Source organism: Cyprinodon tularosa, unplaced genomic scaffold (genome assembly GCF_016077235.1).
Source record: "Cyprinodon tularosa strain WSP-4 unplaced genomic scaffold, ASM1607723v1 ctg268, whole genome shotgun sequence".
NCBI lineage: Eukaryota > Metazoa > Chordata > Actinopteri > Cyprinodontiformes > Cyprinodontidae > Cyprinodon > Cyprinodon tularosa.
Window position 1 is genome coordinate 836,569 of NW_024038972.1, and position 23,000 is coordinate 859,568.

Below are 23,000 nucleotides of genomic sequence, written 5' to 3' on the forward strand. Positions count from 1 at the left end.
ACTTGTAAAGGTTTCCTGAGGCTCTAAATCGTCTCTGGGTCACTAAGCTACACTAACATGTGAGTTCCTGAGGACAGCCATTGACAACCTTCAGAAGGAATAAGCTAAAGAAAGTGTTTGGAAAAATAACCGGATAAACCTAACCTTTAAATGTTTGTTAAAAATACATTCCCAATTTGTGAGCTTCATAATAGAGGGCCAGCATCCTCTTTTCAGCTGAAAGTCAACTATTTCATTCTGGTGGAAGGATGAACATGCAAAAAATCCATGATATTTGAAGTCTAGTGTGAAATTTCATGTTCTATGAAGTCTATGGTCAATGAAGGCATCTACGGGAACATTTTAAAACAAATCTGATTTCAAGGGAAACTGCAAACTAACATGACGTGAACACGAAATAATATCTGTGGAGGTTTTTCAATAGGAAGAATGATGCTTAATTAATTAAAAAATGCATCAAAAATTAGGCACAACCAACTATTGAGAAGAAATCAACATACCCTTCAGAAGATTTCTGCTAGAAATCCTTATTGATCTCCTGTAAGATTCAAATTTCTGAAGATTTTCATTATTTTAAGTCAATAATTTAAATTATTAGAAATAAAGGCTTCTTATATTTTAATGTGTAATGGACATTTTGAGTTTCACATTGTGAAACTAGTGACAAAAATACTAAACTCCATTATAGCTGTAAAAAAAAAAAAAAAATTGACAAAAATTAAACAAATTTTACCGTCATTTGTAACTTCTAATTTTTTTATTTAGAAATTAAAACCTCAGTCATTCCTGTTGCAACTTAAATTCGAATCATGACAAATTACAAATGCTTTCTACAATTTGGGTTTATTTTTAAGAAGTTGGTACATATGTGCAGAATAAAGGGCAGCATCTTCTCGTTTTGTTAGCAAGGGAAAAATGCTTATTAGCTAGCTATTTTTAACTAGTTGCAAACAACAGCATGTAAAATAAGTTTTAGGTGACAGAACTAATCCCATACTGTCTCTATAGAATATAACAGTACAAAAGAAAAAAGGCGCAGAAAGGAGGAAACAGTGCATTCAGATATATACAGTGGATGGTAAAAATAAAGGACAGATTTAAGGTAACTTATATACACACAGTATCTTATGTACACAAAAGTGGTGGCAGGTAGAGTGTGATTTCTGGTTTGCTAAATAGATAAATAGTATAACTTATTACAGTGTAATTACAGCAGGTTATATTGCAGTTGCTTTGTACAGTCTAGTAGCATAGATACAAGTCTATACAGCAGAGGGTTTGAAGCTCGAAACGGTTTCATCAAAACTGAATTGAAGCAGTTAGAAAGGTCTGAAAGGAACCTGGAGTTATAACTTGTGGAACCCCCTAAAATGGCTGTTTTAAATGTTTATTGTGCTGAATATTACCTTTTAACGTGTACAGATGTAGCAAGCCAACATTAGCTGGCTCATTAATTGGGTTAGCTGCTCAGAGCATATTGTTGACTCCTTTCCATTACTGAGCTGCAGCCCAACTGAGCTGGAAGGTTTTCCTGGGTTTTTTTTCCAGCATTTCTCCTTATTTATGTCTTGGAGTTCTGGTTTAGTGTCCAGCAGCATTGCCTGGTCCTGCTGCTGAAGGACGGCCATCATGCTCGCTCCAGCTCGGCCTCTGTTTTCAGGCAGCACTTTGAACAGTGTGTACTGTCACACAGTAATCTACTTTGCTCAGTGACACACAAAGTTGAATGCACAAACAGCCACATTTGAATACAGGATTGGACTTTAAACGGAGCTGCATGCATGCAAAGTGAACACTGGAAAAGATTTAAAAGCAATAAACTCTAAATAAAATATGCAAACATGATTTTATTCTCCTGAGGGCAGTTTTTCAACTGGTATCTTTTAACTTACATGGAAAGAACATTCTTCTGCATAGTTTTTTCTTCAATAAATGAATCCTTGTTTCTCCTAATTTTTTAGATCTATATTATGGCATTTCTGTTGATATTGTTAGATTTTTATACAAGTTATACAGATGTGACTTTTTTTCATGGTTAATCTCTAAGTAAGGATTATTAGCAGGCATATTTCTAGTTCTAGTTCCTGTCAGTTTTCTTGAAGGAAGCCTACCTGTTGCTTAGACCATAACGACAGCTGCTGCGTTTCCTGCCTTTCATCTGCAAGGCTTTTCATTGTGAAGTCTGGCTTTAATTTGTGTTTGAGGCAAGGAGAGTGAAACAGAGCTCTCTGTTGCAGAGTTCCTCATCTTCACTATGAAAATCTGCTCTCTGCTTCTCTCTCTGTTGAAGCTACGTGTCTTCCCTTTTGAGAAGTTTCCCTGACGCCAAGTCCTTTCTTTCAGTTAGAAGCCATCAGACGTGCCCTATAACTGCTCTGTTTGTCTAAACGTTTCTTTTACATTGCTTTGGCTTTATCTACATTAAAAATAAAAGTATAGAGTTAAATTCTCTCTTTAAACAAATTGTTTGCCCCAGTTCAGTTTTTTTGGGGAAATAGCATTTAATTAAAAGCTTTGGTTCAGGATCCAGTCCTGACCAACCAGACAGACTAAGCTGTATTCAAAACAAATCATTCTGGAAAGGAGCAGTTGGAGCCTGATTTCAAAGGTTTAACTAACACAATCAGTGCAAACAGGTTAGAAACAATCAGATAACAGCTGTGACACAAAAACATTGTTATGGTTGATTTCTTTGTTTTTGTTGTTTCTACACAAAAGGCTTTAACAACAGCTTTGTAAAATTTTAAAGGTATATCCAGGGCATGATTAAAACATTACTCCTCTGTAAGCCGCAAACTTGATTATTGCCTAATGAAAAACTTCTACCTTCTACACTATGATTGGTCCAGTTTATTTTAGACCAGAGAGTCTGAACCTTCCCAGACCGACTTACGCCCTGTTTAGTCAGTCTGGCTGGCCAGGCGACTAGGCGTTCCCCGTAGTTTAATCTGGAAAATGATTTTATCATCTCGATAGTTCTAATAAGTACCAATTTCTTATTCCTTCATCTAAAAAATGCATGTTTCCATAAAATATCTTTTTTTTGCAGTTCCGACATCACGATTTGTGTTTATGGCCAACTCGTGGACAATTTGGTTTTGAAGTTACTTAAAGAACCCATGTTTAAAAGCACAGACTATTAAATCAATAAAGGTCATTTCATTGCTTATCAGTACACCTGGCCCGATGCAGAGGCCCAAAGATTTATAAATGTATTACATATCACTAACTGGGCTTTAACTGATCTGTATCTAGTGAAAGATTGTCCAGCCATAATTTGACCTGGTAAGCTTTTACAGGTTGTAAAACTTAAGCTGATTTAAGTTGGTCCATTAAATAAAAATTATGTCATCTGTTTGTGGGATGTGAGGAGATAAAAAGAGGCAATGTTGAACACAGGTTAATTAAGAAACGTTTAAAGAAGAACACCACTGCATTGACTTTTAAAATGAACTTTTTAAAAACACATTCTCCACCCATATAAAATAAAATATACCTATACAGAAAACAGAGTTGTGAAACTGTAAAACTCTTTGCTGCTACAGGATCAACAAACAGTCTCTAAGAAGGCGATCTTTGAGTGTACATGGCACCACATTGTTTGACACTGAGCTGTTTATGGTTCAACGTCGTGTTTGTTTTCCCTACTTGGAGAGATGTTGAGAGGGATCTGATATTTTGATCCTTGGGTCAAACGGGGATAGTGGCTTGAATGGACCAGAATAAAAACAAACATCTCTCCACTGCTGCTGAAGAAGTCATTTACTAAATATCTCTGCACACAATTCTAAAGATGTGCTGTAGGAGTAAAAAAATGTAGACCTGTTTATTAATATAATCCTGTTTTCCCTTAAGTAAACCTGGGCAGGGTAATTTCATTTATGTTATTTTGTTGGTGTGATATCCCCAAAATTACATTTGTTTTATTTGGTTTTTATATGATAGACGAGCTCAAAGAAACTGTAAAATAAAAGCAAAACAACTGGTGGCTTTCAATGTCTTTATTCTCCTGAGAGAAACATCTAAATCGTTGGACAGGCCTTTGCATTCATAACCTGTACTCGGACACTCTAAAGTAAAATCCAAATAATTAATTTTGCACAAACTTGGTGACTGATTTTAACTCTAGGAAAAGTAGATATATATTTTGATTAAATGAAAAAAAAAAATACAAATGTGAACCAGTTTTAAGCAGCTTTGTCTCCCCATGTGGGATCGGAGGATGTGTGCATTTGTTCCTCTGACTTTACTGGCCCCTGTGCATTAGATTATGTGTGTATATAAAAATATATTGACCCGGTACTATCCCCAGATTATGATTTATACTAATCCAAGTTGGAGGATGGAGAGGCCTTATAGTGGGACGAGGAATCAAGAAAGTTAATTAGCATTTAGGACAAAACAATACAGAATCTTTTGTATGTAAATGTCCTAAAAACTCTTCTGGTGCCTAATTATTTTCTTCATATTCAGGGTACTATACATTTATCAGTCACTTTTTGACGCATGCAGCAGTTAGGTGGAAATTCCTTCCTTTATTGTATTATTTCAGCAAATAAACCAAGAGATTCTCAAAGCTGTTTGCTCTGCAGAACGTTAAGATTTCTTTTTTTAAGGAGCAATCCTTCCAAAGCAGCTCTACCTACGGCTCACAAACTTTAAAACCCAGAGCTGTAATTTTCCGGAGATGGATATCTGCCACAATTTTTTTTTTTTTTGAAGTGTAATGCAACACTTCAAAAGGTGATGGCGAGATGTTATTTGCCTTGTAAGAGAAGTGACCGCCTAGATCCTCGCTGGCTGAAATTAAAGGCCAATGAGAGAGAATATCTGATCATGTGATGAAGAGAGAAAAACACAGATCAGGTAAAATTTATTACTTTAGGTTCAAACTTGCTCACCACACAGTAATCTTAATTGATGCTTTGTTGATGGGAGGGGTGATGTGAGGTAGATGGAATGTACCTCGTCCTGCTGTACTCGGTGTCACATGGAGAGGTGCAGTTCTAATAAAGCATGGGCAGGTTAGGAGATTCTCATGCTATGACTAGCTTGTACAAAATAAATAACAGGTTGTCGTAGTTAATCATTGAGATCTCTGTGTTGAAATTCTAGAAATTTTCTGATTGCTTTTAGTAAAATAAATATGAGTTTATTAATACTTTTCCAAGTTTAACCCCGAAAGATCTTTGACGTAAAAACTGCATACATGGATGTCCTTTAGTGCCATTTGCATGTCTCAGTTATTTTGATGCTAAACGGCACACCTGTTGAATTCCTGCCTTTGTGATTGAAGCGGACAGTGTGTGCTTAATAAGTGTTCAGCGTTTTAAATTGAATCGGTATTGGTCACCTAAAAGTGACATCAGCAGGCCCGTGGTGTGGGGAATAAAAGCGTTGTCATGTCGTATATGACTCTATAGCAATTTGGAGTTGGAATGCTAATGTTTTTTCAGGTTGGCGATACATTAGTTTAGAATGCAGTTTATTTGTTTACCTAACCCGTCAAACCCGATCATTCCCCCCACTTCAAACAGTTCCTGCTCTGCCACACACGTTTTGTTTAAAATAATAAGTTTTGTAGCTTACCCGCTGCATACATACGGATTGCACTTCTTTAGTTTCATGGACAACACATTTTTTCACACCCTCAAATTTGAGGTCAAGCTTTCCTTATGGCTGTATGACTCAGCCAATGTATAACACAGCCAAAGAAATTTAAAAAAATACAAATTTTTATTAAATCTAAATAAAAAGACCTTAATTATGTATATACTGTTAAATATAATAATAATTAACCCAAGCCTACTAAGACTAAATCTTTTTCTCTTGAGAGTCAAGTTTTTGTTTGTTGTTTTTTTTTTCAAAGATGAAATTTAAGCTACTTCCAACTATCTTTCTTGGTAAACAATAAACTTCATCTTCGATGTATATCTCTTGTTCTCCATGTCAGTTTAAAATGTCCACACTGTAAATTTTGTGATCTTGGTCCTTACTGTGGATATTTTTTACATATATCAGACTTTCTGCTTCAACTCTCAAAGAGTATTTCTATGGACAAAGAAAATATTTTTTAAACCTTGAAAGCAGCACTGAGGTACATGTGTTGACAGGACATCTAAAGAATATTGTTGCACAGCGTCAGGAAAACATAAAATGTTGTTTAATACTTTAGCTGTAATAAATAAATATCCTTGCCATGTAGAATTCACTTGCATCCTATTAGAATTATTGATAGGATGCATGGAAAATCTTAATGAATATCGTATCGTCCTTAAATATTTCTTTCAGTTATGTATTTTGTGCTTTCTATTCATTTGAATCATTCTTTATATTTATCCCAGCACTTCTTTAGTCATGCTCATGGGGAAAATGTTTTTAATGTATTTAAGATTTGCATCACTGCCTAGAGATAGTGCATAGATATTACAGTGTTTTTGGACTCTAGAGACCATATTGACCATTGGCCAGTTTTTAAAGTATCTATTGGATGATAAGACAACTATTACGAAATAGATAAGCACACATTGCCCTTAACAATGAAGTGTGATCCACCATATTAATAGCTGAAACTTAATATTAAACTGGGGTTATTATGACCAAAGGCTTATAAATCAGGTTTTACTACATTAGGAGGAGTCCTGTTTTAATTGTGGAATCTATATCTATCGATGTAGATCAACCTCATTATTTAATGGCTCCCCCACCTTTTCACAGTGCTATCTTCCAGTGTAACCGTCACAGCCCATCCCCCTCCACAGCATTGCTGCCCAGCTCGATCTTCTATTTGTTTGCAGATTTGCTATCACACCAGTGGTTTCACTGTTGGTTAAACGTCTCTCCGTTCTTATATCCTGCTGCTGAGTCTAAACACTTTGCTAGTAGTTTAGAACTGAAAGACTTGTTTCTAACAGCTTCTGGGTTTTTTTTTTTTTTTTGTTATTGCTGAGCTTTAGATGAAGGTTTCTTTGAGTCTGGGATTTTTAGGCTCCCGGACTCGAGTTAACATCTGAGCACAACGCTTCCCCTTCTGTCTGAAAGTGACACATTTACTTGGTGAAGCCAGGGATTCATTCTGCTCTTAGAAGATTCAGCTGGAGCTTAAAATAACCTTCAGTTCAATTTAACCATTTGCTATCTGATGCCACTGATAGGATACAAACTCAGACATGAATGACAAGCGTCCTGAAGCTTTGCATCTGATGTTTACCACTGTCTATGGAAATTACTCGGATTATGGTTATGGGCCTTTTTTTTTTTACCACAGGTATTTAATGCCTGATTTGTACCTCTTTGTTTTGTTGCTATCTCTGCTCAAAGGAAAATAAAATAAAAGGTATTTTTAGAAGAGCAGAAACTAGAGGAAACATTTACATTTTTGTTGTTTGTTCTGATTTTGTTTTTTATGTGGCACAAGCCACATAAAAATAAGAAGCTTTCTATTAGTAAGTTAACACCAGTTTTATGTTTATCTTGATACTACTTTGAGCTTTCTTCTACTAACACAACTTTCTCCTGTAATATATATAATTTTAGCAGTATTTAATGGTAAAAGTCTGGCAATGAACACATTTCTCATTAAAAGAAGAAAAGGTGAAGTTAATAAAAAATACATAAATGTATGATAAGGTTTTGGATAACATATTATGGGCTGAAGAAAGCTTCAACAGAATAGCTCACCTTTTTAGGGATAGTAGTCCCAACAAATACATTTCCTTGCATATTTGTGGCACTATTAAACATATTTTCCTGGGAAAATGGGAAAATATATATATATAGTTGTTTTTTTTTAGTAAAAGCAGTTGAAGTTATTTTATAAAACAGATGTGCTTTTAGTTTTTCTTGGAAACCATATTTCAACCACATTTTGATGTTTTCCTGTTAAAAATGTTTGCATCTTGATCATTTTGTTTGTCCAATCACAAAGCAGGTTTCCTTAACAACCTTTCAGCATCGAGAGCAAGCATGAAGTCACCATCCTCAGTGGACTCAATGAATTTGTAGTGAAGTTTTATGGACCACAAGGAAGTAAGTATTTCTACTTCACAGTTCAGTCCTTTTTCAGCCACATTCTCTCTCCTAAATTTAGTCCTATTTACATTGTTCTTCATGAATCAGAAAAAGTTAATCGTCTTATAGAAAATTCTGATTAAACACCAAAGTTATTAAAATGAATTTAAATATGCATAACATCTACCAAACCTTTTTTTATACTAAACAGAAAAACTATTATTAATATCCCTAGAGAAATAAACAAAGATGAACTATTCACTTGTTTAAAATAGTGATTCCCAACCAGGGAATTACTATTAAATCCTCAAATGCTCAGATTAAAAGATTAGGTAAAATGGTTTTTATTTTATAATCAGTTATTGTACGTTCCACTTTTGGGCAATTATCAATACTTTTGACTGAGAGGGGGACTCATGGTAAGAGAAAATGCCAAAAGGGAAACACCAGTCGAAAAAGGTTGGGACCCACTGGTGTAACTATTACTTTATCTACTGGGACTTAAAAAATAGTTACTAAATGTACAAATTATTTATTTCCCCATTTAACCACAATTATGAAATTGAGATCGCTTTGCAAGAGGGACTTGGCCTAGATAAAAGCAACACAGTGCACATGCAAAGATCACACATCAGAGTAGTACATTACAATGAGTACGCACAGAAACGCCTGATCTCTAGATTAGGAATACCAAATTTTGCAGATTAAATTCAGATTTAAAAACTGTTCCATACTACAGGTGCTGAAAACCCAAAACATTGCCTTCCTAGTTTAGATCTTACCCTTGGTGTCAGCATCTTATTACATTTTAGAACATGCAGCAGTGACGGAGCCAACAGGCAGGTAGGGATGACCTTAATAATCTGCTCTAGAGCTGTTAATAGGTAGGGAATCTAAAGGGTTTTGTTCTTAGTTTTTGTTTGTTTTTTATTACTGTTATGCACTATCAAACATGCAAAGACATTAAGAAAGGTTAATTAGTATTTGAAATTGATATGAACAGAAAAGCAAGACTTACCAAATCCTTAACCAAATCCTAATAAGAGCTTCAGTTTTACAGTCAACATTTTCTTTAAAAGACAAGTAACTGTTTAAAGATCCTAAAAATGTAATTTGTTGTTAAAGTTTAATCAGACTCTGCTGATCTTGCTTTTCTTGAGGCAGTGAAAAACAAGCATTTTGGTCCTTTGAAAGACAGAAGGAACAACTGAGCTGTTGTTGTCCGTTAGAAGTATGTCACAGATACTTTAAAATGTTATAAAAATAGGAAAAGAGCACATTATTACTGCCTCATCAGCATAAAGGTAAAAATAGAGTTCAGAGAACTCTGTGGTTTGCTATGTTTATAATAAGAACATATAGGACCGAACGTACCTTGTGGAGCTCCTTAACTTATTGAGCACAAGATTATGCTTTTTAAGAGTAAATTAAACAATCTTAAATAATGCTGGTTGCTTTATTGGTCAGCCTGTGTGCTCATTTTGCCAGCCATCACTAAGGCTACGTTCACACCGCAGCCTGAAGTGACCCAATTCCGATTTTTTTGCCCATATGTGACCTGTATCTGATCTTTTTATGACAGTCTGAACGACACAGATCGGATTTTTTCAAATGCGACCCAGGCCACTTGGATATGTGGTCCTGAATCCGATACGTATCTGATCTTTTCAAATGCGACCTGTGTCTGTACGGCCAGGTCGCATTCATCCGACCTACACGTCATTGATACTTGACAAATATTACTAAACGTTACTAATCTGCGTCCTACTAAGCGGAGGCGGGAAAAACTAACAACCATGGCGGAAGATAACACAGAGAGCAGTCAATGGAGAGAAAGTGAGGTTGCTGACTTAATTCATATTTAGAAAGCTCGATTCAGACCAAACTCGAAGGGTCTTACCGGAACCGGGGGAGGGTCTTTCTTTTTGATCTTCTTAAAAAGATTTCGTTCGTAATGTGCCTGCTCCTGTTGGAGAAGAACTTAAAGAACGCAATATACGCTGCGGTATTACGAGTCATGTTTACTTCCGCAAACACTGAGGACGCTTGCTACGTGTGACGTCATCGCGTCCTCGAGTGCGCATGCGGGACACTTCGGTTGGACGCATTCAGTTCACACAGTAGATCACATACAAGTCGCATATACTTGGAAGTGTGAACGGACACGCAAAAAAATCCGATTTCACAAAAAAATCGGAATTGAGCATTAAGGCCTGCAGTGTGAACGTAGCCTAATAGATTATCAACGACAGCCTCTTACTTAGATGGAATGATGTGTCCTTTTAGTTTCCACACCTTGTCAGACACTAACATACAATGTTAGGGAAAGGTTTGGCCATTTAGCCAGGTAGTTTTTTTGTTTTGTTTTTTACAATGCACTTTAAGCCATACAAAACAGTTTGATGCATGAATTTAGCCGTTTTTTTTTTTTAAAGGTAATTAAAAATGAAACAAAAAATATATGTAGGTATCTTAAGGGTGGAAATGTAAGACCTGTGATTTAAAAAAACAGGTGGTTAGGAAAGTAAAATGAATTGAAACCAGACCTTAAGCCACAGATAGTAAGATAGAGTGAAGCCATGGCTTTATCAGCAGGAAATACTTCCTCCTTATGCTGCTCAAAACATCTGTGGCACACTGGCCGTCGAGCAGTGGTAGGAAAAAAAGGGGAAGAGAGTCTTCATGATGCCTCTAAACTGTGCTGAATTAAGCACTGCAGCTATTTTGTATGCTGACATATGTGCTCAATATGATTCAAGCCATTACAGGCCATACAGCCACAACAAATCTGTTTGCAGTCGTCTGTGTGCTGCTCACTTCAAGTACATGAGGGTCTTGTTACACACAGCTATTCTGGGAGAGCAGCACACTAGCTAAAATCACTCTCGTTCCTTTTCAATGTCCATGAATAATCCGAAGAGATTTAAATGTAAAGATTTCTCCAGGCCTGAAATGCATTACCCTATAAAAGGAGCAGAGAGGTAGGGCACAAAGTTCTGTTGTTGGGAAGAAAATTGATGCTATTTAGCAACCAGAGGATTGCCTAAAGGCTGGAAAATGAGTTAAGTAAGTCTATCTTGGGTGCTCAGAAGACTTCCTTTATCATCTCCTTTCCTCTTGTCATGCACAGCGCCATACGAGGGAGGAGTGTGGAAAGTGCGAGTAGATCTTCCTGATAAATACCCATTCAAATCGCCATCAATAGGTAGGAGCTGTGCCTTCTCAGCTATGATTAGGGATGCTTTTAACTTTGACTGAGACTGTGTTGATTTTTACTTTGCTTTTTCAGGATTCATGAACAAGATATTTCATCCCAACATTGATGAAGCGTGAGTCCATTTAAGTCATATATTCATAATAAAGGCTTTCTAAAGGTTTTTTTGTTTTACTTGTTGATACCTGGTTTTACATTTCAGCAAAACGACTTGTTTTTACTACATGTTGCGTTGAAGCTTATCAGCAAATATTGAGACGTAGTATTACCTGAGACTCCTGGGTCCTCTCATGTAACAGGCTACCTGTATGTTTTTAGGTCAAAGGACTAACAAGGTCATAAATAAAGGTGGATTTTATATTTATTTTAATCCTCATCCTGCTGCAGGACAGATTTCTATTTATAGTTTCTCTCTATAATTTAAAAACAACTCAAGATCTCTTAATGATGCCTTTTAGAGAGAAACGTGACCACAGCATCTCAGTTCCTCCACCTTGCCCTACAGTGGGAATGAGCTGTTACTGTTGCCATGGCTACAGGGTTTAGCCAATTTAGGCTAGAAGCTGCTTATTTGTAGCCGTTTCAGGACTCTAAAGATGCATACACATCTGCCTCACTAGAGTGGCATGGTTTCCTGTTGTCGTTAAAAGTCCTGGTGATAAGAAATTTATTGGATTACTAATTGAATTACACTGCTCAGGTTCAATGTAAAAAGCAAAGCTTCATGCAGAGTTAGTAAAGCATAGAGAATGTTGGACAAAACTCCTCATGATGTTTTCTAATCATTCAACAAATACGTTTTTATTTTAAGCTAATCAGATTTACTTCGCCCCTTTTCTGTGAAGCATTGAGAATGTGCTTTGTGTTAATATTGGGATAATCCGCATCCAGTAATGCTCCAGGTCGTCTTTTATCAAGAAAAGAATTGCCAACAGCTGTGCACGATAAAAAATAATTTCTTCTTTGCACAAGATGGATGCACCTGACAAAATCCAAAGCATGCAGCTCTGGATTTTGTCACAATAATATAAGCAGGTACATAGAAATATGATCATGGTAGAATTTGTCTTTAAATCTCAGTTTGCACATTTTTTTATAAAATTTAGGTTAATATTTTCGCTACAAGCATCTAAAATGCTTCATATTAGCTTGTTGTATCTATTCTAGAGCAGCCTGGATTTGTGTTTGGGATCATTGATGTTTGACACCTTGTTGTGTCCCAATTGTATTAAGTTTGAAGGCCTCACCTTGACTCCAGTTAATGAGTCGCTGGGAAGCAAGGACGTCTGGTTGGTGTAAAACTGGTCTAACTGGATGGTGACATTGGTGTGTGGGAATATGATAGAAAAAAAATTTGCATTGGGGGTTCCTGGATCGTCCTAGAACAACCTCAATAACCCCTTTTCATCTAAAGGAAGAGGTCAGACAGCTGAGGTTCAAACATAGTTTATTGTTTCACAAGGCTAATGATCTACAACGATCAGAAACTAGTGTTAAAATGAACACAGCAGCTAAGGTTAATGCTGTAGAATTGAAAACCCACCAGTTAAAATTATTTCAACTGATTCTGCCAAGAAGACTGGTCCCATACCAGAGTTGTGGTCTTATCTTGCTAAGAAAAATTCTTCAGCTGTTTGTGAGAACAATGTATATGTCTGAGCCTGTATGTAAAATAATTATGAAAAAGGTAATATAATTGATAATTGAAGCACTTTTTTGTCTGTTTTGGAAGAAAGACTGAGCTTCAAAGTGTTCAGGTAAGCTGGCTCCTAACTAGAATATTTCTTGCTTTTCAGGTCAGGAACGGTGTGCTTAGATGTCATCAATCAGACATGGACAGCTCTTTACGGTAAATGGCTGCACATACACACACGTTTAGATTAAATCCTCCCACTAAGACCCATGTGGATAATTTTCAGTGATACAATCAGTGTAACAAGGGAAAAAAAGAAAAAGCAGGTCTTTGAGCAAAGCAGGCAGCCACTGTTGGTCTTAATCTACTTACTGAGGGAAAAGTAAACGCTAATAACGTAATGCTCTCACCCACCAAGGTCAGGAAACGTTCACCTTAGACACAGATGATTCACCGTTTCCCAGCTGTAAGATGGGTTGCCCTTATTTCTATTGCATTAGTTTCTTTTCATGTCGTCGCCCCAGAGCTAAAGTGGCTATTGAATCCTGTTAATTATAACTTATGTCCTCATATGAGAGCTGGATTGGAGTTTACAACAACTGAGCAGGTTGGCAGAAGAGCTTGATTGGCGTTTTTGTTTTGTGCTTAATTTTAGAAGAATGGAAACCCTTTGGAGAGGCATGTCTGTAGAATAGGGCAATAGACAATGAATTTGCTGTAATGCTTTCCTGCAAAGGAGGAGATACTAAATATATTTCGAAAACACTTTTAAAAGTAAAGGGAAACTGAACAAACCCAACAGTGAAACCGAGTGGTAAAGTGGAGAAATGCAGATTCTTTTGATTTTGCCACCAGAGTCGAGTCTATTTTATCTACTGACTATGGATTCTAAATACACCACCTTTCAAAGGTATTAACACCTTAAAAATTTTTTTTTTTTACTTCTTTTTTTATATTAGTGCCACAAATGGTTATGTGATAAACCACCAAAATGGTGTTTAAACGGTAAAATAAAAACAACCCCAAGGAATTTTAGGAGCACAAATATCAGAAATCTATGAAGTATTTCTGTTCAGTCCTCTTTACTTTGATAACCCTCAGTGGAAACCACCTAACTGGAGAGACTAGGACCCATCCATCTGCACAGACAGGCAGGCAAGAGAATATTATCCAGCAGGGCAGGAGCTGCCGAAATGTGGCTGTTTCCTCTATTGTCTAATTTGATGGCTATAGTGTTGGCATGAATAGAGAAGCACTATAAATTAAGTCTATTTAGCTGTTGTTGATTTTTTTTTTATGTGGTTTAAAGTTTGTAATAAGCCAAGTTGGTAAGGGGATACTGAAACTTTATAACCAGCTAACCATGAATTGATGATTGTGAAATAAATTCAAGAGCGTTAGGTCATAAAATAGTATCCTAAGTTTTAAACATCTCAGCATAAAATCTAGACATGGAAAGAGACTCCAACTGTGAAACAGCCAGACTCAAACTGACAGGCAGGGTAAGAAATTCATTAGCTTAGAAAAGCAGGCAACAGGATCATTGCTTAACAGATGGAGAGAGAAGAAAGCATTTCTGTAAACATTGCTTGGCAACTATTGCAGGGAAATACTGGAAGACCAATTGAGGGCTGCAACAGACTTAATGCTGTGTGGAGGTTCACCTACCAACAGGAAAACCACCTGAAATAGACACACTGGGCTTAAATGGAAGCTCAATGAAACTGGCCTAGTCAAAGTACGGTCTTGTTTCCAGTTGAACACATTTCATATCATTTCATACCTCTTTTTCATTTGAATCAAAGTGACCAAAATCCTGATTGACACTTGACTTTTATTATTTTATTTATTTATTTATTTGAATTAGGACAATACACTTTTATCATCATGTCAGCTTAATGTATCAATGTATTTATTTTTAGAGTGAACACAAACGGATAAGATGCCAATAAGATAAAGTCAGAATAAAATTTGGTTAACAGGCCCAAGGAAATGGATCAATTGACTTGTGAACACATGTCTGGTTAGTTTTCAACCAATATTTCAAGGAGATTTTAAAACTTATGCTGCACAGCTAATAACATGAGAAGGCAGTGTGTTCCATGACTGTGCTCATCTAATGGATGCAACCGTTTGGCCAATTTTGGTCCTACGCTGCTGTTACCTTTCAGACAGTTTGTCTCCTACATTAACCTAACAGTTAACTGACCATTATTATCACATTTTGTTTCTTTGTTTTATGCCCAGATCTGACCAACATCTTTGAATCGTTCCTGCCCCAACTGCTGGCTTACCCAAACCCCATCGACCCCCTTAACGGAGATGCAGCTGCGATGTACCTTCATCGGCCAGAGGAGTACAAACAGAAAATCAAAGGTTAGATCTACTAAAGTTGCAAAGAAAAAAATGCTCTGATATTTTTGTAATGTATGTTTTTTTTTTTTTTTCTTTTCTTTTTAGAGTACATTCAGAAATATGCAACAGAGGAAGCTCTAAAGGAGCAGGAGGAAGGGACCGGTGACTCTTCATCTGAAAGCTCCATGTCTGATTTCTCAGAAGACGAAGCCCAGGACATGGAGTTGTAGTAATAAAAGGGTTCCCGCCCAATCACTCCCTTCCTTCAACCCCCACAGAGACTATATTTGATTTCCTAACCGCGAGAAAGCAGACTTATAATATTCATATTTAAAGAAGTTGATTTTTTTTTTTTATTATTCTTACTACTAAACAAGGATTTTTATGAATATATAGCCTTTGGTTTGTTTTGACAGAAGCCCCTTCCTCTCTGTAGTTCTTCTCCCCGATGGCGTTCACAATCTATGCTGCATTTGTCCGATATTGTACATTTTCCCCAAGCCTTCAAATTCTCCCTGCTAATTTGCCGTTTCCAAGCAGTTTGGCCAGCTTGCCAAAGTGCTCCCATCTATTTCAGACAGTATTTATAAAGCAGGACTTGATAACTTGGAGACAAAAGCTGGCTTTGCTTGCAAATTTTAAACAAACCCAATCTGCAGTTCTCCCTGTCCCTCTCTGCTTTGCTGGTAGCTCTGCTTCCAGGTCACTCGTACTTTCTGACTGCTGTCGAGGCTGAAGCAAATGTGGCGAAACGCTTATTTTATTCAGGTTACCAAACTCTATTTTAAGACGCACAGGTCCAATAGACTCTCATGAATAACTGCAGAGTGTTTGCTAAGCATATCTTTGGTAACATGTTAATGAAGAACAGTCTGGAATAACAAGGTTTCTTTCAGTTTTAGGTGCTGTGTTGGATGTTACATATTTTTTGTATTAGTTTTTGACCTTCTTGGTGTAAAAAAAACAGCAGATCTTGGAAAACAAATGGATGCATGTCTCATTACAGGAAGACATGGGTTGCTTTGGGTAATTGATTTCAGCTTACATCTTATTTGGTAAAAATTAGACTACAGTCTTTCTGTAATCTGAATCTTGCTTTTGTTCTGTTTTATTTTTCTAGAATAAAATGATCATTATAAGTCAGAAAGCAGGTTGTCCCCCTTTGCAAATGAAAACTAGCATCAAAGTGAGTTTTAAACTGCAAAGTTGTTCTGGTTGACATGAGTGAAAAAAGAAGAGTGCCCTTTGTTCCTTGGTTTGTGTGTTTGCTCCATACAGGTTAGTCCGTCTCACATTCCGCTGCTGCTATCCGTACCCTCCGTAATCGGTCTGACCTGTGCTGTGTAACCCGACGAGAGGCATTCTGGATCTGGTTGCAGATGGAATAAGACATTTGAGAATTATTTTACGCAGACAATTGGCATTCCTCAACCTGATAGAAAAGATATTTGTCTAGTTGGTAAAGAACATTAAAACGAGTGAAATTTGGTTCAATTCTATTCCAAAACATTGATATTTAGTCAAATATTTATGATTTATCATATGTCAACCCCCCTTCTGTGCCTCATTACTGCATCAAGGAATTCAGTGGCAAAACCATGTCCCTAAGAAGCCATGGAAGTCTAGGATTATTCTTGTATTCTAGAAAAGCACATTCTTTTAACTTTTTTTTTCTTGGTGCAATTCAATTTTGATGTCTTTGAGCTGACAAAAAATGATTTAGAAGTGACCCAGGTTTATCATAGCTGATGTTTGAAGTACAGTTACCTTCTGTTCTGCATCGTGGTTAACCATATTTCACCTAGGACGTATAAAAAAAAAAAGTAGCCATTGTTGAGCTTTGTTTTCGCTACAACAGGATAGATAGATTTGTAGTTTGGTAAACCTTCCTGATAATAAGACATTCTTTATTCATCTGATTTTTCACGCTCATATGACCATATAGACGAACCCACTCGAGCTTGTACAGTTGAGTGTGAGCGATTTCAAACTAGGCAAATTTTATTTTAAGCTATAGTGATTGTGATGGGTTTAACTTGTACAGAAAGCAGAAATGTGGCTCCGATCTTTTTTTCTATCAGACTGTTTTTTCCACTGTTTTGTGCTCTTAAACGTCAACACATTTGGATGCAGAGACATGACTTTGTTTTGTATTGTTTTCAGTTTGTAACAGAGGATTTACATCTGCAGCTCTGTGGAGCTTTTGGCAAAAGTGTTCAGTTTCAAGATGTTCCATGTGTCCAGGTTACATACGGCTCTTCACCCTTACAAAGAGAAAAAACTTTTTTCACTTTTTTTTTTATTTAAAAACTGACTCGTCCTGACTACATGTTAAATTTGTTTTTTTGTTTTGTTTTTTTAATAACCCAGGGTAAACATGAATCAATACGGAGATTAAAATCCTCCTTTTCCTTTGATTATCTCTCCGTTTGGATCTGCAGGTCAAATCTCTTAATTAAATGCATCAAAATTAAGAAGAACTTCAAATACATCATTGCTCTTCATTTGAGTTCATTAAAATACCGATATAACATCGAAGGGACACCTTCGTACCGATAATCCTGCAATTCTTTAGCTCTGTGTCCGCTATAAAACAATTTACACATTTTTTCCCCCTTTTGCATGTTATTGTCTTCAGGGGGAAACTATAACTTTGTCCAAATTGTCTTTGGAAACCAATACTGGCTGGAGTTGTAATGCTTGAGTGCTGCAGTTGCTGTGTAAAACCAACTATGATGCAAAGCATTAAAGGAAGTTTCTCTTGCTTTATCCAAATAAGAGACGGATCACTTCTTTTTTCCTTCCTTTTTGCATCAGCTGAGCATTAAGGCTTCTAGTTCTCCGACATTGATTTCCATCTTGGAGCGTCTTGGTGTAGTTTGCCTAACTCCCACTCTTTTTTTCTACTTAAACTATAGAAAGATGTTCTGAAATTGCTCATTCTGGCTCAAGTTAAACAGACTTTAAAACTTTAATCTCTTCTATGACCTTGAACTCGCAGATTCTATTTTAAGGGCTGTTAAATAATGACTTTTTTAGTGCAAACAGATTCTCAAAAGACAAACCTCATAATTTTGACCATAAACCTGCAGATCAGAAAAAAGGTGCTCACCTGCACATCCTGCTGGATAAAAAGGACGAGGAGCTCAAAGCCAAACATTGAAAGCCCTGTTTTCTATTAGCACACCCGATTCCATCCACACAGAAACTACAGCCTCTCTCCTTCCACTGTGTTGACTGTTTTATCTAGGAGTTGCATGCTTCTCAGTGCACACCTTCACTCAATTGTTGGTGCTTGTATGGATTTGTTACCCTTTCCAGGCACTCCTACTCCATCATCAGGTCCTTCTATCAAGCACACTCAGCGTTGAACATGTAAGTTTAAAAAAAACAACAACAAACTGATGTATTTGGTACCTTTTGTGTGATACTTGCAGGATTCAAAAAGTCAAAGGTTTTATTTTTTGATGTTTTTTTTTTTTTTCCAAGAGGTTTATTTTGGTCTTAATTTGATAATCTTATTTTCCCTTCCCCCCCATTGTGAAGTGAGCATGCTTGTCAAAAAAGACAACTGCTCTCTGTTAACAGGCTTATAATCTCATAGTTGTGTATAAAATAAACTGTTATAACTTCTTTTTTAATAAAACATTCAATATGTACATGTGTGGTGCTGATTTCTTTTCTTTGGTTGCGTCTTAGGAGGAAATATTGGAATCATTGTAAGCTTTCAGAAAGGAGACGGAGGCAGGTTTCAGTTAGAAAAGGCAAATTGTTTTGAAATTAAATGTATTTATTTTTTTAATTATGATTACCTTCCATTTCAGTTCATGCATAAATATCCTTTTTTTACTTCTATGATGAATTGTCCAGTTATAATCACTAACTTTTAATATATTTTAGATTATTTTTGTGGACTAGCACAACGTTGGTGAATGTTTTCAAAGAACATCCCTTGTATTTTTCCAATTTCTTAACGAACAAATTGGAAAAAATTGTTAACAAAAAATTTCCCTACAGCATGATGCTGCCACTACCCTTCTTCAATATGGAGAACTGTTTTCAGAGGGATATGTTCTTAGTTGTTTTACTACATAAAGTCTTTCTGAAAGCAGTTTAAAGCACTACATATATTAAGTGATATAAAGGGGGTGAGAAACCTTTTTAATCCGATTCACTCCACTATTTTGTGTTGCTCTATCATATAAACCCCTGATAAACAGGTTTGGAGTTAAAATGTAAAAGAAAAAGTTCATCGTTTTCAAATATTCATTATCAATGAATTTCTTTGGAAATTCCTTGTTCCTTCTTTAATTTCTGCAAACCTTAAACATATGTCATGTTTTTTGTTTTACATTCTTTAAAACACATCCTCTTGTTTTGCTCAGTCTTTAATGAGATTCCAGAGGAAGTCCTAAAAATAAAACCAAACCACTGAACTAGTGGGCCTGTTCTGACTTTCGACTGGTGCTGTTAATATGTTATTTCTTTAATTTAAAATCTGTGAGAACAACCTGCTCGGACACAAAAGTAAAAAACATACTTCAAACAATCCCAGTGGATAATTACTAGATATGCATAAGTAAATGTATCATTCAAATCTTGAACCTGTTTTTTTTTTTTGTTTTTTTTTGGCTAAATGATGTCTGAAATGAATAGATGCTTAATAGTATATTCACCCAATCTAGTTTAAATGTAAGAGTTTCAGCTGCTTTTAAAATTTGTAAATTGTAGCTGTTTGTCAATATACAGGTAGTAGAACATTTTCTTTTCGGATACTTGAACCCCAAAATTATTTTTTTCAAATGGAGGAAATATGATTGATTTTTTATAAGAGTTTGACAACAGCTGGTTGAGGTGGCCAAAGCAATTTACAATGAAAATGACATTATAAAAAGAAAAGATTCACATTAGAAAAAGTAAAAGGGCACTAAATGGGATTAAAAGCCTATATAAAAAGATAAATCTTGCGCTTAGTATTAAGTGTTCTGGATGGAGGTGAGGAAACACTCTTGTGGAAGATTATTCTAAAGTTGGGGCGCTGCCACTGAAAAAGACCGGTCCCAGAAAACAGGATTAAAACTTCAGGCAAACATGGTGGTAGTACTGTGATGATCTGGAGCAGCTTTCCCTGCTTCAGGACATAAATGATCTGTTTAAAAAAATATTGAAATAATTGGCTGCTGGTCGAAAAATCCCTCAGTGACATTAACCTTAAGCACACTTGGAATATAAAACAGCAACTCCAACCCTGGTTGGTTCAGAAAAAAAAACAGGTTTTATTTTTCCTAGTCAAACTCTGCACTATAATTGAGGTTTTCTGCTATGGCAGTCGTGGGTGAGCGGTTAGGGTGTCAGACTTGGATCCCAAAGGCTACCGGTTCGACTCCTGACCCGCCAGGTTGGTGGGGGGAGTAATTAACCAGCGCTCCTCCATGACTGAGGTACCCTGAGCATGGTACCGTCCCGCCACACTGCTCCCTTGGGGCGCCATTGAGGGCTGCCCCCCTTGGGGCGCCATTGAGGGCTGCCCCCTTGCACGGGTGAGGCATAAATGCAATTTCATGGTGTGCAGTGTTCACTTGTGTGTGCTGTGTCACAATGACAATGGGAGTTGGAGGATGTGATTTCAATGGCCATTTATTATCAAAAACCCTTTATTTCATCTGATATTAAAAAAATAAAAAATAAAAATAAAAAACAGTCTGACTGTGTGGTTTGATGGATATGTCCCTGGAAAGTGCTTTAAGATGATATGTTGTGAATCGGCACCTTAATAAATAAACTGAACTGATTTTCTTCTTTTAATTGAAATATATTTACCCAAGATATAGGGCCAAATTGGTTGGAAGTTGTTTTTTTCTTCTGTATTAAATAAAACCATTTTTTGAAAACAGTTTTCTACATTTTAATTATATATATATTTGATGTCAAAGTTTATTCGGAAACTTTAAAGTGTAATTTTATAAAGCAATAACTAAAGAAATCTGAAATAGTTGAATGCTTTTTCACAACACTGTATGTTTGGAGCTATGGTAAGAAGAGAAACAAAATGTTCTTTTAGGACCAATTAAACTTTAGGCGGTTCTTTTATAACTGTTCAACTAAGTCATTTATAGTTTTCGGGATTATAATGTCCCCTTTTTTTTTTAAAGTCCAATGAGATATTATGCAAAATGATGTTTTTCCCCCATTGAACTTTAAGTAAATCTTTTAGTTTTCCACATAATTCCACAAGGTGTCAGTGTGGCCTCACTGTACTGTATCACGCCTTTTAAATCATATTTTTAATAAAGCTAACATGCAGAAAAATATTTATTTACAAATAAGAAGACATAATGCAAAAGCATGAACAGAAGTTGCAAGGAGGGATGCAATGAAAATGCAACACAAATTAAAACAAGATACAAACAAAAAAGAAGAAGAAAGATGGAATAAATAAAGCTGGATTTTAGCTTCTTACAATTTTTTTATTAAAGAAAAAATATTGAATGAATTCTTATGCATCATTCTATAAGTACTGAGGTATAGTAAATGGTTAGGTTGGGTTAAAGGTTTTCAGCTTTGTGCGTGAAGAATTTCCTCAGAATGATGATGGTGTTTATAAGAATCACTGATTTAGTTATTCATAATCAAGCCATAATGTCTCTGTCAGAAAACATTTTAAGAGAATAACCAACCAAAAAGGCGAGAGAGAAAAATAAATTCTCTTTCAACAGAAAATCTGATTAGATATCATCTCTGCAGGAATGGCCAGCAGGGGGCGTGTTTTCTCTCCCCTCTCGTTGAGCACATTAGTTTTTTATTCCTTTTGTCTGAAATTGAGCTGAAAAAGAAGCATCTATTGAGTTGGTCTAATTTCTTTTTTGTGTCTCTGATTAAATAAATCTATTTTTCCACAATAACTCAATTAGTTTGTATAAATTTAGTTTTCTGCTTGAAGTTAATATATTGGTTTATGAACATGATATTCCCTGGGTGCTGTTTAAGCTGTTGACCAGATGAGGGCGCTAGCTGCCAAACCCTCTGTCCCTCATCTGAACCCCCCCACCGGCCCTCTGTATAATCACAGCAGGGGGGGATAAATGCTCTGACATAAGGCCCCTTAATCCTCCCTCCTCTGGAAAAATGTATTCTGTCACGCAGCAATCTGTCCTCTCTTCCTGTTTGTCTTTATCACTGCTGTAGAGCAGAAACATGCAATTACTCTAGTCTGCAAATAACAAACAGCCACTAGCTGATTCAAAAACTGACTAAAATGTAATATAAAATGTATTATCAAGAAATAGATTTAGGTCTCTATATGTAGATTTTATTGGAATTTAACAGAGCTGACCAACACAAAGTAAAAATGATGAAAATGAAAAAAAATTAAAATGAAAAAAAAATGAAAAGAAAAATGAATCCAAGAGAGAAAAAAAACATTTCACAGACATGACTTTTTATTTCACTCTGAGGTTTTGCAGCGTATAATGTTTTTTTTTTTTTTTTTTAAGTCTCCTCTAGATTTCCATTGAACAGATTCCCTTTTCCCACAGCATTTCCTCTATCATGTATCACCACAAAATAACGTGTTCAGGGTGCGAGTCTTTCAGATGTTCAGTGCATGCATGATATGCTGTTTCATTACTGCTCCAAATGGTTATTTGCTCAAAAACAGTTTTTTTCACTGTACGATTAGGTGACTTCTAAGGTATGTTAATGCATGGATTTGATTTATGTGTAAAATAAAAAAAAAGGCTGCATGCTTACGTGCCATTTTATTATATTTTTTATTAATATGTATATTGA

General features: G+C 36.1%; 1 protein-coding gene across 1 annotated transcript in view; it reads left to right on the forward strand.

Moving 5' to 3' along the window:
* The window catches only part of ube2h (ubiquitin-conjugating enzyme E2H (UBC8 homolog, yeast)), a 28,785-nt gene extending 9,914 nt beyond the window's left edge, over window positions 1-18,871 (forward strand). Inside the window, exons 2-7 of the mRNA XM_038289380.1 lie at window positions 7,952-8,028; window positions 11,141-11,215; window positions 11,300-11,339; window positions 13,021-13,073; window positions 15,105-15,233; window positions 15,318-18,871. Of these exons, the coding sequence (XP_038145308.1) occupies window positions 7,952-8,028; window positions 11,141-11,215; window positions 11,300-11,339; window positions 13,021-13,073; window positions 15,105-15,233; window positions 15,318-15,442 (499 nt within the window). The 3' untranslated portion in view covers window positions 15,443-18,871. The remainder of the gene's footprint in view (window positions 1-7,951; window positions 8,029-11,140; window positions 11,216-11,299; window positions 11,340-13,020; window positions 13,074-15,104; window positions 15,234-15,317) is intronic.
* The last annotated feature ends 4,129 nt before the right edge of the window (window positions 18,872-23,000 follow it).